Source organism: Desmodus rotundus, chromosome 9, assembly GCF_022682495.2.
Source record: "Desmodus rotundus isolate HL8 chromosome 9, HLdesRot8A.1, whole genome shotgun sequence".
Classification (NCBI taxonomy): domain Eukaryota; kingdom Metazoa; phylum Chordata; class Mammalia; order Chiroptera; family Phyllostomidae; genus Desmodus; species Desmodus rotundus.
The window spans coordinates 46,510,571-46,526,814 of NC_071395.1; the positions used below are offsets into that span (position 1 = coordinate 46,510,571).

Here is a 16,244-nt window from a genome sequence, read left to right on the forward strand (position 1 = left end):
CTCAGCATGTGCAACCTTTGGATGGAGAAACGTGGCTGTTGCTCTTGGAGACCTGAATCTGGCAGGGAGACCAATGCTTGACCACTCCTTGCCATCTTGTCTGGGACAGAGTTTCGGTCTCCATCATCCACCACCCAGGGAAGATTTTGGACTCCCACAGGGAAACCTTCTTGTCAGAGCTCCCATGCAGGTGAGTCTGAGAGCCCAACTGACATGGCAGGAGAGGATCTGAGAGACTGGAAACCAAGAACTTGTACCTGAAATCACCTGAGAACCATTCCAGACTCCAGTGATCACTGTGGTTGCTGGCTGGCTTTACTCATAAACGAATGTTTATTCATGATGCTAAAAGGAAAGTGAACATTGTACTCAGAAATGCAGGTGTCTTTGTTGACAACTGAATGGTTTTAATAGAAGACAAATAAGAGAGGGAATTGGAGGTGTGGTCATTCCAGTAGAAGTAGAACGTAAGTTCAATGAACAGGAATAGACAAATAGGTTATTAGCTGTGGAGGAACAGATGGTGATGTGAGGGCATTTAAACATTTTATGATGGGGCCTATTAGACTGTGTCTCCCTATGGATGAGAAAGATCTGGACCAAGGAAGGCTCACAAGTACACCCTTGCAGTGGCAGTGCATGGGACATGCATTTCACAGCATCTTCTCTCACTGCCTATTCACATGAAAAAGCTGTTACTTGGTAGGTGAAAACAAGTGTGCTGATGAGCTTCCCTTTGTGATTATTTCATTGCCTGTGAGGCTGAGTAAGGAAATGTGTGGGTTTGTAAACCATTTATGGTCACTCTTGACATTTTGCAGTGTAAGTTTTTTTGCTTTTCTTGTGTATTAATTTATTTATTTTATATTGTAATTGGACTATAATATTATAACTTTCACTATGCTGTCCACCTGTAAGCTCCTTGCTCTTGGATAGTGGTATCAGAGTATTTTCATTCCTTTTTTGTGTGTTTGTTTAAGTACAGTTGGTAGACCATATGACATTAGTTTCAGGTGTACAATAGAGTGACTCACATCTGTATACGTGGCAATGCAATCACCACACTGAGTCTCATAGTCACCTGTCACTGTGTAAGCTTATCACAATATTTTTGACTACATTCCCTTATGTTATTTTTTTACATCACAACATTGTTTATTATGTGAATTTTTTACAATACAAACAAAAAAATACAGAGATGCAATGTATGAATACAGCTAAAAGCAGGATGGTGACTTTTTTTTCTTTTTAAGAGGCCATTATTCCCATTTCTAGTAAAATAAAGAGACTGCACATAGATAGAAATAGGTTGGTCGTTAGCTCCACAATTTTGCTTAGAAATGATCTATAAATGCATTTTCCCCCTGCTACTTACCATAAAGTGTAAAAAGGGAATTAAAGGAAAGTTTCCTTTAGATGCTATATTCTATTTTAGCAGGGCCAATATATGGAAAATACCTAAATTAAATGTTATTACAAAAATGTAGCAGTAATGAGATTCTGGCTAAAGAGGGAACTAAGTGAGAATAATATATAAAGAATCCAAAATAACAAACAAACAAACAAAAAAGGCTGTTAAAGAAAAGCTCTAGGTGCATGGTAAGCATATACGTTCTTTTTTCCATGTGTATTTTTAAACAATGGAAGTGTCAAAAAATAGGGTCAACGGTGTTAGACTAAATTACATTATTGTATACGCTGCATTGGATGGAACCTTTGTATTATAATTATCAGAGAGAAGCAGAGTTTGCATCATATTATGGCAATTTATCCTTGGTGAAAACCTTTCAGAGTCCTTTTATTTTGGAATATCCTGTAAACAGTGAAACCACCAGAACATGATTGTACAATAGTAAAATGTTTTCTTGCATTAAATTGAAGACATCTGTTTAATTAAAAAAAAAAAAGAAAATGTAGGAAAGGTACTTAGAGCTGTTAGTTTCTAAGTACACAACACCCTAGACAATTCAAGGCATCTTAATCTCCATCAAGAACAAAAAAATAATAATAATTTTTGTCATGCTGTTAAATCCATCATTAAGGATAAAACTGGTGCAAATTGGTCAAACGGATCCAACAAACACTGATGTCCAAGCTGGCATATTGGCAACTAATATGTGACTGGTGGTCAACAGAGGGTTTAAAAGATCTTCCCTTTCTTCTTGTCCTTTTCCAAGGTTCTTGAAGAGTTCTGTTCTTCTAAAATACGTTGTTGGGCTTCCCAGTTTGCTTTCTCATCCTCAAACTGACGACGTTTTTCCTCTAATTCTTTGTGCTGTGCTTCCAAATTCTTTTTCATTTGCTCATGGCGCCGCTGGAGCTCAGCTTCAGAGTCCTTCAGTTTCTGAACTTTTTCTTTGACCTTCATCTCAAACACCTGCTCCATCTCCATCTCCATCTTCTTCATCTTAGCGATGTGCTCCCTTCTTTCTTCTTCCATTTGGGCCAGAGGGCTCTTAGTAAGCTGCCCTTTATTCTTGTTATTATCAACTCCATTATAAGTCACAGCCGCCAGTTTTCTGCTCCGGTAGTTTTCATAGTGTACATTATTAGTGACATCTTTCAAGTCCTGCATATGTGTCCTTATCAACATATTTCTTAGAATTGTGAAATCACAATGCTCACCATTTTCAACTTCAGCAACACCCCAAGGATACTGCCTTCCTCTGACCCTTTTGCCATTAACTTCAACGATAGTATTACTACCTACCACAGCGAGAGGTAAACGGTCCTTTATCTTTTTAACAAGCTTATTTTCTTCTTCATCATCCGTCTCTGGAAATTCGTATATTTTAATTTTATGTTCTTGGATTTCTTTCATTATCTGTTTTTTAAACTGTTGGCACTCCTCTGGTGTGAGTGTGTCCGCTTTGGCAATAAGTGGAATGATCACTTTTTCATGCAAACGCTTCATAAACTCAATATCCAATGGTTTAATTCCATGTCCTGAAGGAGCGATGAAGTATAAACAACACTGCACCCTGTTATCAGGCATCTGCCGTCTGTTCACTCGGGATTCTGCGTTTAGGTAGTCCTCAAATTTACTGTCAGTGTAGTCGATAATAGGCTGCCAGCAATTACTATTATCCACTGCATCTCCAAATCCTGGGGTATCAACTATTGTGAGTAGCAACTGAATCCCACCTTCTTTGATTAAAACTTCGGATTGTTCCACCTGCACTGTCTTTTTTATTCTATGGGAAGGACCTGGATACTCTGGAGAATACAAATGCAGCCGACAGCGGACGCACTCCTCCTCCGGTGCTCACCCGACTCCCGCTCCCTCCTCCGCCCCCGCCCCTCTCCCTTATGTTATTTTTTATTGGCTTCTTTCTAACCAAGAATTGGAGTTTTTTTTACACAAACTGTCTGTTTTCCATTTAGTTCTTTTATGTGTGTGTACATGCACTTTTGGGGAATGTATAAAGTTGATAAATTTTGTGTGGTCCACTCTATCAGTCAGTGATACTGTGTTCTCTCTATGGCTTTTTCAAAAAATGTTTTTAAATTGAAATATGCCTTTTTAGTTTAAGTAATTGGTTTATTAAATGTCCTTTTGATGACATGGAAATTGAGATTAAGAACATTGTAACGATAGCCACAGGGGAGTGGGGAGGGGATAGTGGGGAGAGGGGTCTATAGGAGCTAATATAAAGGACACAAGGACAAAATCAAGGGGGAGGGTAGAAGTGGGGAGGGAGGTGGGACTGGCTGGGGTGGGGTGGAAGGGAGGGGAGAAAATGCAGACAATTGTAACTGAATAAAAATAAATTAATTAATTTAAAAAATAAATGTCCTTTTGATGACATGGAAAAAAGGTCAGATATAAAGTTTTTGTAGTTCTTGTGAAAAAGAAAAAAGAAGGAAGTGAAATTTCATATAACTTTGAAAATTATAAACACCAATTTGAATACTCTTACCCATAACAACCGATTAGCATGAAATGTTTTGGAATTAGAACAGACATAAAACGTTATATTAGTTTCAGGTATACAACATAATATTATATTTGTATATAACACAAAATGATCTGCAGTAAGTGTAGTTAACCTCTGTCAGCACACACAGTGACAACTTTTTTCTTTGATAAAGACTTTGAAAGTCTCCTGTCTAGCAAATTTCAAATACAGCGTTCAGTCTCATTAGCTTGAGTCACCATGCTGTGCGTTCCATCACATCCATTGCCTTTTTACTTTTTCTTCTCTTACTGAAAAAACTGAGTAAGATACAAGAATTCTTTGTGTATCTTTACCTGGAAAAAGAATTTTAAATAAGAAATGGCACTAGGGATGTTCTAAATAATACCAGACCACACACCAAATGTGACATTAACTTCTTGATTCTAAAATATTAATGGTAGCAATTATGCTAGGTTACTAATGCTTGCATGAGTGAAAATGAGTCATGTACTTTTCTTATATCTTGGTAGTCAAGTGCACCACATGGAAGCAGTGAATCTTACACAAATTACAGAGTTTCTTCTCCTGGGACTATCAGAGGAAACAGAACTGCAGCCCCTCTTATTTGGGCTCTTCCTCTCCATGTACCTGATCACTGTGCTGGGAAACCTGCTCATCATCCTGGCTGTCAGCTCAGACTCCTACCTCCACACGCCCATGTACTTCTTCCTCTCCAACCTGTCCTTGGTAGACATTGGTTTTACCTCCACCACTGTCCCGAAGATGCTGCTGAACATCCAGACAGAGAGCAAAGGCATCAGCTATGCAGGCTGCATCACCCAGATGTATTTTTTCATACTGTTTGGCGCATTGGATGACTTCCTCCTGGCCGTGATGGCCTATGACCGGTTTGTGGCCATTTGTCACCCCCTGCACTACACAGTCATCATGAACCCCCGACTCTGTGGACTGCTGGTCCTAGTGTCCTGGATCACGAGTTCCCTGTATTCCTTGTTGGAAAGCTTAATGGTATTACAACTATCCTTCTGTGCAAACTTGGAAATCCCCCACTTTTTCTGTGAACTCAATCAGATGAGCCAACTTGCCAGTTCTGACACCTTTCTTAATAACATGGTGATGTATTTTTCAGTTGTCCTACTTGCTGGTGGTCCTTTTGCTGGGATCCTTTACTCTTACTCTAAGATTGTATTCTCCATTCGAGCAATCCCATCAGCTCAGGGGAAGTATAAAGCATTTTCCACCTGTGCGTCTCACCTCTTAGTTGTCTCCTTGTTTTATTGTACAAGCCTGGGTGTGTACCTCAGCTCTGCTGGTACCCACAGCTCACAGTCAAGTGCAACAGCCTCAGTGATGTACACTGTGGTCACACCCATGCTGAACCCTTTCATCTACAGCCTCAGGAACAGAGACATAAAGGGGGCTGTGAGGAGATTGGTTGGAACAGCAGGTATATAAGGACCATTTGTCCTAGGGTTGTATAAACGCCTATGATTTCAGGGCTGAAAGCCCCAGAGCCAGATGTTGTGACTCTTTGTTCAGGTTGTAGAAGTAGAAAGTACTCCCTCTGTTTATTTCCTCGAGTTTGTGTTCCTGTGATTTCAACTTCTCTATAATATTTAAGCAGATCAGTTTATTAATTTGTCAACTTTGTCATATATAGCAGCTTTTTCTTTGTCATTTTCTCCTCTACCAAATTCATTCCCAGCCTTGGATGAAATATTTGGCTACTGCCATTTATCTCATGGAGACTACGTGGATTTCTTAAGAACAATTTCTTTTGAAATGAAATATGTCATGCTGAATAATTTTTCTTTTGTTTCACTGAAACATCCTGAGTTGTACTACTCTTATGGAGGAACACCACACTTGGTAACCAAAGCCATTCATACCATTTCATAGGAGAGGAAGCTAGAAGAGCACAGTTTAACCCTTCTTGTACATCATTTCTTCATGTAACACTACATAACTGCTCTTACTGAAAATGTAGAGTTTAAAATGTAGTGTGCTTTGTAACAGGCCATTGAGTTGTCTTCCCTCATTAGGATCCTGATTCTTATTGAGCTTGGTGTCCACATTCTTACCATAGTCACAGGCAAAATGGACCATCAAATCATGTTTCCTATTCTAATCGATGTCAAAAAACAAATTTCATAACATAATTTGACGTAATATGTGCTTAAAATCAAAGAGAACCTTAAGTGTGAAGAAGCAATATTTTAAGTCATACATTTATTACTATGTAAACTAGTTTTTATGGTGTATGTTTACTTATCGATGTCTGTAAGATCAGTGTCCATGTGTAAAGGATTTGTGCTTGGGGTGAAGTATTGCTTGGTGTAATTATGTGTCCATTGAATGATCTTTCTGCCTCCACTTGAAAACTTCATTGTTGCTTAAAACTATGATTCCCTCTATTGTTCTAAATGAAGCATCTCCCCCGACTGTAAATATTGTTGTAATCACTGGAGAGGTAGGGAAAGAGCTACATCAATCTCATGCAGTAAATATATTATATATGTGATGTATAGATATGTCATATAGAGACATAAATGACCAAACAATGACTCACTAGAGAGCTTGAATTCCTGTCAATTCTGTGACTCAGAGTCATATGTGTTATGCAGACATGCATGTTCTTCCAAACTCTCCTGCTTACCTACAAGGGAATCTCTATGGAGTCGCTCTTTAATGCAGTGATTGGAAATAAACTTCAGTAGGAATAATCATGAATGCCATCTTCAAATATCAGAACAAAGACCTACGATGACAAGTGGCTGATTATGATATTTTCCTTCACTTCTGATTATTGTTCACTTTGATTATTGTTATCAGTTAGCTGTTGCTGCATACCAAGTGATCCTAGAAGCAAATGGTTTGATATGATGCATTTGTTACCAATGGGATTACATGGTGGGAAGTTGTTCTGAGTCTGATTGTTTCCCCATGGGTCTGAGTCAGCTGTCAGTCTCTCTGTTGTGTCCCTAAGGCTCATCTATGATGCTGTGTGTGACTGTAGTGCTCTTCTCTCCTGAATCGATTCATGTGTTTGTTCCCTTTATATGTGCAACTGAGTCATTAGTTTATGGAAAAAATGGATTTATTAAAAATAATTGCTTTATTTTAATTTCTGTATTGAGATATAACATTTACTTTCTTCTTGGTTAGAAGAGATCCTCCCAGCACTTCTGGGGGTGACTCGGCTACTTGTGCTCTAGATGTGACCTTGAGCCACGCTCTATGAGAAAATTTAATTCCTAACTGATTCATGGAGCGTAATTACATACAATGTACTGCACATACAACATGCTGAATTAAGTGAGCCATACAAAAATTAGAATTTATATTACATGATCCCATTTGCATATACTTTGTAAAGGTGTACAAGGGTTAAGTCCTTGTTATGTTGTTGTTAAAAATGTAGTCACCCTGAACCAATTTCTTCATTTCTGATGGTAATATGAGATAATAAATTCTAATTACAGATTAATATTGTGTGGAATAAATGAAATGTGTTGCAATACTCTGTTGAGTTCAAAGTTAACGTTCAAGGTTAGGAGTGTATGTCTGTATGCACTTGTACACACTTTTCTCTCAAATAAGCACATTCACACACATATATGTGCATGCTCACAGAGTCACATATATTCCCATTTATTGTGCTAACAACATCTTGAGAGAAAGTCGGAGGGAATAGAAATAAAAAAGATGAATGTTTAAATGAACACAAAATGGAAAAATGTAGAAATTTTGACATGCAGATTTAAAGTAGGAGTATAATTTTAATAAGAATTGTTTTTCCTGTCTTAGATCCTCAAAGTCCTCAAGGCCAGAACATTTACATTTATGCAATGTGGAATCTGTGCCACCTAGTGGGGCAGAATATCTCCAATGGACTCTAATTTTATTTTTTTTTAAAGTTAAGTCATTTTTAATTGTTATTATACTACAGTTGTCCTAATTTCCCCCCCCCCTTTGCCCTCCTCCACCCATCCCACCCCCACAGTCAATCCCCACACTATTGTCCATGTCTGTGGGCCATTCGTATGTGTTCTGTGTCTAGTCTCTTCCCCTTCTTTCCATTATTCCCTGTCCATCTCCCCTCTAGTCACATGTCAGTCTTTCCATGCCTGGGGCTCTATTGTGTTCATTAGTTTATTTTGTCATTAGATTCATCTTATAGGTGAGATCATATAGTATTTGTCTTTCACTGACTGCCTTATTTCACTTAGCATAATATTCTCCAGTCCCATCCATGCTGTCACAAAATGTAAGCATTCTTTCTCCTCTCTGCTGCGTGGTATTCCGTTGTGTAAATGTACCACAGTTTTTTAATCCATTTACTGTTCGTTTACTGATGGACACTTAGGCTGTTTGCAGCACTTGGCTACTCTGAATAGCACTGCTATGAACAAAGGGGTGCATACGTTCTTTTGAATTGGTTATTCAGGATTCTTAGGGTATATTCCCGGCAGCAGAAATGCCGGTTCAAAAGGCAGTTCCATTTTTAGTTTTTAAAGGAAATTCCATACTGTTGTCCACAGTGGCTGCCTCAGTCTGATACTCACCTTCTATTTTAAGGTGGGATTTCAACACAAAATGGGTGTACCTAAGAGAAACTCACTGAATGAACTGAGAGGCTTTATAGCCATGGGGATGGAAAGTCACCATAAGAAATGTAGCCAATATTATTTTAATAACTATATATGGTGTTGGGTGGCACTAGATTTATCAGGATGATTACTTTGTAAGTTATATAAATGTCTAATCCCTATGTTGTACCCTTGAAACTAATATAATACTGTATATGAAGTATAACGGAAAAAAATTTAAAAAAATTAAAAGTGAGAGGCTTAAAATTAGTTCCTGCAAACAATTTTTTCTTTTTTTGTTTTCTTTCATTTTTCAATGACAACTGACATTCAATATTTAAAATTTTTTAATTTAGTTTATTGGGTGACATTGATTAGTAAAATTATATAGGTTTCAAGTGTACAATTTTATGATACATCATCTATATATTGCATGGTGTGACCAATACCCAAATCATAGTAGTTTCAACTGCACAGCATAGCAGTTAGACAGTCATATATATACTTGACAAAGTGATCCCCCTGATATTTCTAGTACCCACAGGCACTATACCATATGGAAGCTATCCTGCCAACAATTTTTCATTATTAAAAATAACTTAAAAATTTTTTGAGTTACAGTTGACATTCATCATTATAGGGGTTAGACATTTATGTAACTTACAGAGTGACCCCCAGTAAGTCTAACACCCACCTGACACTGTAGATAGTTATATTGATATTATTGACTACATGGCCTATGCTGTACTTTACATCCCCATGACTATAGTGTAAATGCCAGTGTGTACTTCTTAATCTCCTCTCCTTTTTCACCCAGCCCTAGCACCCTCCCACTTGAAAACTATAAGTTCCTGCAAACAATAATTTATTGGATAAATACCTGTATTAAAATTTTATTTTCGCTCTAACAAACTGCCATACTGCTGGCATAAAACAAACAAATATCTATCTTATAATTCTAGAAGGTCAGAGGTCTGAAATGGGTCTGTCTGGGCTCAAATTCAGATGTCTGCAGGACTGGGATCCTTCTGGAGGCTCCGGGAAAGAAGGCATTGCCTTTCTACTTCACTTTCCAGGGGCCACCTACAATCCTTGGCCCATGGCCCTTCCCCCACATTCAAAACCAGCTGCAGAGCCTCTCCAATGTTTCCCAGACTCCACTTCTTCCTCTCTCTTCCACATTTACAGGACCACGAGGATGACATTGGTCCCACCTGGATGATCCAGGGGGATCTTCTTATATCAAGAACAATGATTAACAACCTCATTCCATCTGCTAGCTTAATTCCCTTTGCTCTGTAAAATAACATTTAAAAGTTCTTGTGATTAGAATGTGTACATCTTTTGAGGCCCTTATTTTGCCAACTACAAAGCCTTTTTCAGATACAAATTATCTGATGTTACTCTGGAGGCCCACATAAAAGAACCAAACACAGAATTTATACCCCCTACAAATTGGGTAAAAAACTTGTCTTTTAAAATTACACACATGAAAGATTTCTGGTGGAAAAGACCTAATATTACCTACCCCTGTCTCTAACAGGGGGCTAGTTTCTTGCTACTCAAACTGTGATCCACAGACCAGGACCTGCAGCATCAACACCATCTAGAAGCTTGTCAGAAATGCAGAGTTTCTTGGGCCCTCCAGGACCTGCTGAATCAATTGCATTTGAACTACAATTCTTGATAATTTGTAGGAACAGTGACATTGGAGAAGTGCTGGTACTGTTCACATTTTCCCTCTTCCACCGTCAACGTTAGGGGTGGTCTGATTACTTGCATCGGGGGCTGTCTGGTGCAGTACAGTGTTCAGCAGCACCCTTCAGACATTGCCAAATGTAGCCAGGGGCAAAATCATGTCTGCTGAGAACCACTGGCCAGAGTTCAAGAACTGGAAGACAGATTTCATTCCCATCCCATACTCAATTTATAACTTGGAGCAGAACTTCAAATCTCTCTGAGCCCAAATCCTGACATAGAGAATCGAGTACATGATAAGATTACCTCATAGAATAAACTGCATAAAAATGAAATGAGATAATCCCTATAATCTGCTAAGCTAGTTTATGATGCATAAAAACATCTCCAACATCTATTATAATTATAAACACTTTATAACAAGCGACGAGATTATAGCTCTTACTTGTGATAATTGCATGAAATTCTTTTTTTAAAAAAAAAGATTTTATTTATTTGTAGAGAGAGGGGAAGGGAGGGGGAAAGAAGGAAGGAAAGATCAATGTGTGGTTGCCTCTCTTGTGGCCCTCACTGGGGACCTGGCCTGCAACCCAGGCATGTGCCCAGACTGGGAATCGAACTAGTGACCCTTTGGTTCACAGCCTACACTCAATCCACTGAACTACACCAGCCAGGGCACTTGTATGAAATTCTTAATAGTTTGGCAACAGTGTAAGGAAGCCAAAGAATGTGGTGCCCAAGATTCTATACAAAAGGAACAGTTGTGTCTCTTCTAAAGAGGGGAATAACAATTTTCTAGAGGTAACAGGGGTTCTGTGCCCACCACTACTCAATGCTTGGAAGACCCATGGACCCAATCCAGGCATGTTCCTCAGTCTCAGACTTTGAGAAACTCTCACTGATGTTTGAGGTAAGCTACTGAGAGTTTAGACCTCTGGAAGCAGAAGAGCTCATGGAGGACCAATAATAGAAACTAAATTCACCTGGCTTATAACCGAGTCTCTTAGGCACAGAGAGTCAGCAACAACATTTTCCTTTCTGGCCAGTCCTGTCTGTGTCCCACTGGGAAATCACTTCTGCAGATGTGAGAGTAACAATAAAACTACCTAATGGGAAGATAAAGTGAGCTGTCCATAGCACCTCTGCTGCAGTCCACTCAGCCTGTGCAACCTTTTTAAAAAAAATTGTAGTGGTTTTATTATTTTATTTTTAAAAGAATTTTATTTATTTATTTCTAGAGAGAGGGGAAGGAAGGGACAGAGGGTGAGAAACATCAATGTGTTTGTTGCGTCTCCTGCACCCCTGACTGGGGACCTGGCCTGCAACCCAGCCATGTGCCCTGACTGGGAATTCAACCAGGGGCCCTTCGGTTTGCAGGCTGTGCTCAATCCACTGAGCCACAGCAGCCAGGGCTCAGCCTGTGTAACCTTGGGCTCTGCAGGGCATGGCGTTTCCTTCAGAGACAGAGTCTGGCAGGCTGACCACCGTTTCACTCCCTCCAGCTGTCTTGTGTGGACACAGCTTTAGTCACCATGGTCAACCATCCAGGAGGAAGTTGGACTTGCTGATGGAGACCTTCCTCTCAGTGTTTTCATCCAGGTGATTATGAGAACCCAGCATACACGACAGGGAACAATCAGAGACTGGAAGCCTAGAATGTTTATCTGAGGCCATCTTGTTACAGAGCAAGGGGGGGGGGGGTGGTTCACGATAAATATTACAGAAAGGATCCCCCTTTCTGTCTCTGGAGGTTCCTCCCCCCCACGCCCACCTGCTAGGTTCGAAATGCCCGCCGCCAGAGGAAAGACGTCTCTCAATGCCAGAGACTGGTGAAAAAGAAATTATTTATTTAAAAGTTACACAAACTTAGAGTAATGGCTTAATGTCTTCATTAAGATACTAAAGTCCTTTAGAATACCCACAGATGCACAGTCCTTCCCTCTCCCTATGCCCAGTCCGGGGTACCGTATCTCAGGAAAAGAAGTAGAAGTCCGTGATTCAGGATCCCGGCACCATCAGCTGTGTGGCTGCTGCAATCTCCAGTTAATCCAAAACCATGTGGCACCTTCTCATGGCCCACCAGCCAGAGTCCATTCTCCCCTTTTCTTCCCGGCAAAGTCTCTCCTGCTGCCTAAGCCGCATGGTCCTCCTCTTTTTACTTCAGAACCTCGTGGCCCTCTCTACCTATCTACTTGCTTCATAACCTCATGGTTCTCTCCTTTCCCCTCAGAACCTCCTGGTTCTCCCTCCTTTCAGAACCTCATGGCCCTCTCTATTTACTTCACCAAAGCTGCATGACCCTCTCCTTTCTCCCCCCAAAACTTGTGGTCCTCTCCCTTCTATGGCTGCCGCGCCTAGGTTTAAATCCCAGCGCCCATCTTCCTTTGCAGCCCCATTTCCAACTCCTCCTACAGTCAGTTACACCTGCCAGCATCCCTGTATTCTTCCAGCTTTACTGGGTGCCATTGTAAGTCTGGGCAGGTGTGGCCCCATGGCGTGGAGCCAATCATCTCCAAGCTCTCCCGCAGGCCCTGTAACCAGGGGGAGTTGCTTCCCAGTCCCATCTTGGGTGGAAGTCACTCCCATCCCCCTGGCTCAAAGCATGGCCACAGCTATTTAACGTATCTATGAAACCAGTTAAAGGTTATAGATATGTTAAATGACCATGCCAGGAGTTAGCTGCAAAGCTCTTGCTACCCAAAACAGTTCTGAATGGCCCTGTTCCATGTGTCCCATCCCCCTTGGCTCAGGCTTGTGGGGGTGAGGACATCCTACATACATTTTTCTAATATTTCCTGGACACCTTGAGCTCTGGGCCTCATTACAAATCCCTTCTTGGGGCCCTCCTCTTGGCTGCACCCTGCTTCAATCTAAGAGCAATTTCGGTCTAGCCCAGAGCCCAGAGATCAGGGCGGTTGTTTGGTGGCTTGATTCATAAATCAGTGTGTTTATTTATGAGGCTAACAAGCAAAATAGACACTGATCTCAGGGACATAAGGGTCAGTGTTGCCGGTTGAGTAATACTGGAAGCACAAGTAGAAGCAGGAATGAGAGGCATCAGTGCTTCCAGTAGAAGTAGAGCACTAGCCAAAGTCTTATCAATTAACAGCGCAGAGACCTAGGGTGCTGCTGCGGAGGGATATAAAGGGACGTGAGAGCATTTCTTTTTACTTTTAAAATGTGGCATACTTGTTTCCATAACAATGAGAAAGATTCAGAGCAGGAAATGCTTTAAATTACTCCCTTGCCACAGTATTTCTTGAAGGAAACATTTCACAGTATCTCATCTCACTCTGGGTCTCATGTTAACAAGCGGGTTTACTAGTGAAAAGGAGAGCACTCATGAACTCTACTTTGCAATGATTTTGTTCCTTGTGAGGATATATGTGCATGTGTTATTTATTTCCTGTGTTGATCATAAATTGCCTGAGAGACCTTTGTTTCCGTGTGGTGGGGTGGGGGTGTTCTTGTTCCTGTCTCTGACCATATTCATGCAAAAAACAATGGAAGGTTTTCTTTCTTTTTCACAAAATGGTTGTTGGTCATTTAGTTCTTTTAAGTATATATAGATATATGGTAGGAATGTATGAGACTTTATAAATTCTGTGTGGTCAATTCCATCAGGAATTATTAGGAATCTTTTATCAAGATGAGAAAGATAATTGCTGGTCTGGATGTGGAGAAAAGGGAGCACTTGTGCACTGTGGGCAGATCTCACTTCCGTGTGTAAATTCTAATGAAATGAAATCACTGTCACAAAACTATATCCGCGCCCTCTCGATGTTCATTGCCGCAGTATTCACAATAGCCGAGACATGGAATAATCTAAGCCGCCACCGATTGATGAATAAAGAAAATATTCTCGCACATCGATGTTTCTCTCCGTCTTTCTCCCTCCTAAAAATAAATAAATAAAAACTTTTTAAAAAGAAAATATTTTATATAATACATATAATAAAATAGTATTCAGCAATTTAAAATGAGGAAATCATGTCATTTGCAACCACAGGGATGGGCTTTCAGGGCATTATAATAAATGAAATAAGACAGAGAAAGACAAAACTTGGCGCGATCTGTCTTACAAGTGGTATCAATAAAGCCAAATTCATAGAAAGAAAGAGTGATGCCTGGAACAGTGGTGTAAGGAAGATGTGGAAATATTAGTCAAAGGGTAAAGACTGGTATATGGTGTATAAGGTCATGGGAATCTGATGAGGATCCCAGCCCTAGGTGGGATCCGTGTGTTGTGGCTGCAATGGACAAATTCACATGGATTACTGAGTCCTGTGGAGAAAAAGGGTTGGAGCGGCCCCTCTCTCAAGAGGAGAGCGCCTCGACCCTTACCATGAAAGGCTCATACTGCTTTTCTGGGCACATTACATTGAGGATGGTCCTCATTTACTATGTACAGGTTCGCTTTAGGTGGTTACAGAAAACAAAGGAGAGGGTGTTGCTAATTACATAAAAGAGGAAGGATATTTGCAAATGGAAAGGGAAAAGTGGTTAAGATGGTTACACTAGTCCTTGGAAGGTTTAGCATAGATTTTAGGAAGTTACTTTAAAGATATGCAGTAAACATTTGCTGCCTGTATTCAGGGTGACGGAGTTTTAGCCAAAAATAAGTCTCAAAGCAGCCTAGGTACAATGAGGAACTGATTCCCGGCGGGAGATTCTATCTGTGAGTGTGGGTCCTGTGTGCTGGACCTTGCTCCCCACTGGCCTATCTGAGTGGGAGCTGGGCCCACGCCACGCAGAACGGTCTCCTATAGGAATCTAATAAAAACCAAGGTGATTCTAGTTAACAATACTGTATTATATATCTGAAAATTGCAAAGAAAGTACATCTTAAATGTTTTAACCACATGAAGGGTAATTATATCATATGCAAATTCAAACAGCTGATATGTGGTAGATAAATTGAGATCGGTCATCCAATTCCTAAAGCTTGCCATATATTATCATTTAGAAACTGGTTTCCATTTCATCTCTAGTAACGTCCACTATCGTCATTGTATTTGGTAATGTCGATTGTGTGTTTGTGTCCTTTGGTCATTTTTAGTGAAATGTTCGATGTGTACAACATCTGGACAATGTATAATATCACGCCTTTCTCTTTGATTACTTGATTTTTGATGTTTTATCAGTTATCCTGAGCTTCAAGGGTATAGAACTGTGGTTGGAATGTTGCCAGAACCATGGAGTTTTCCTTATCTCAGCTCATCAGCAACCAACTGTACAATTAGGTCCTTCCCCCATTTACCTCTCTGCTTTTCAACCAATTTTTTAAGTTTCTTTTTTAAAACATATATTTATTGATTATGTTATTACAATTGTCCCATTTCCCCCCCCCTCACTCCACTCAATCCTGCCCACCCCTCCCTCCCACATTGCACCCCTAGTTCATGTCCATGGGTCATATTTATAAGTTCTTTGGCTTCTACATTTCCTATACTATTCTTACCCTCCCCCTGTCTATTTTCCACCTATCATCTATGCTACTTATTCTCTGTACCTTTCCCCCCTCTCTCCCCCTCCCACTCCCTTATTGACAACACTCCATGTGATCTCCATCTCTATGGTTCTGTTCCTGTTCTAGTTGTTTGCCTAGTTTGCTTTTTAAAAAATTTTTTTATTGTTATTCAGGTACAGTTGTATGCCTTTTCTCCCCATCCCTCCACCCGATCCCAGCTGAACCCACCTCCCTCTCTCACCTCCACCCTCCCCCCCAATTTTGTCCATGTGTCCTATATAATAGTTCCTGCAATCCCCTCTTCCCACTGTCCCCACCCCACTCCACCCTGGCCACTGCTAGACTGTTCCCAACCTCAATGTCTCTCGTTGAATTTTGTTTGCTTTTTTCTTCTATTGATTATGTTCCAGTTAAGGGTGAGATCATATGGTATTTGTCCCTCACTGCCTGGCTTATTTCACTTAGCATAATGCTCTCCAGTTTCATCCATGCTGTTGCAAAGGGTATAAGCTCCTTCTTTCTCTCTGCTGCGTAGAATTCCATTGTGTAAATATACCAAAGTTTTTG

General features: G+C 40.3%; 1 protein-coding gene and 1 pseudogene across 2 annotated transcripts; one reads left to right on the plus strand and one right to left on the minus strand.

The window, feature by feature from the left end:
• LOC128779177 (olfactory receptor 7A17) lies at positions 1–7,343 on the plus strand. The gene is made up of 2 exons (XM_053910393.1): positions 1–190; positions 4,430–7,343. The coding sequence occupies exon 2, from the start codon at positions 4,443–4,445 to the stop codon at positions 5,373–5,375; it is 933 nt and encodes a 310-aa protein (XP_053766368.1). The 5' UTR covers positions 1–190; positions 4,430–4,442; the 3' UTR covers positions 5,376–7,343.
• Positions 1,897–3,225, minus strand: LOC112301622 (septin-7 pseudogene; annotated as a pseudogene). The gene has a single exon (XR_011650357.1). The product of XR_011650357.1 is annotated as a septin-7 pseudogene (transcript).
• Positions 7,344–16,244: the final 8,901 nt, after the last annotated feature.

What these genes read in the sequence shown, in the direction of transcription:
- LOC128779177 (XM_053910393.1), top strand. Translation starts at nt 4,443, where the DNA reads ATGGAAGCAGTGAATCTTACACAAATTACAGAGTTTCTTCTCCTGGGA.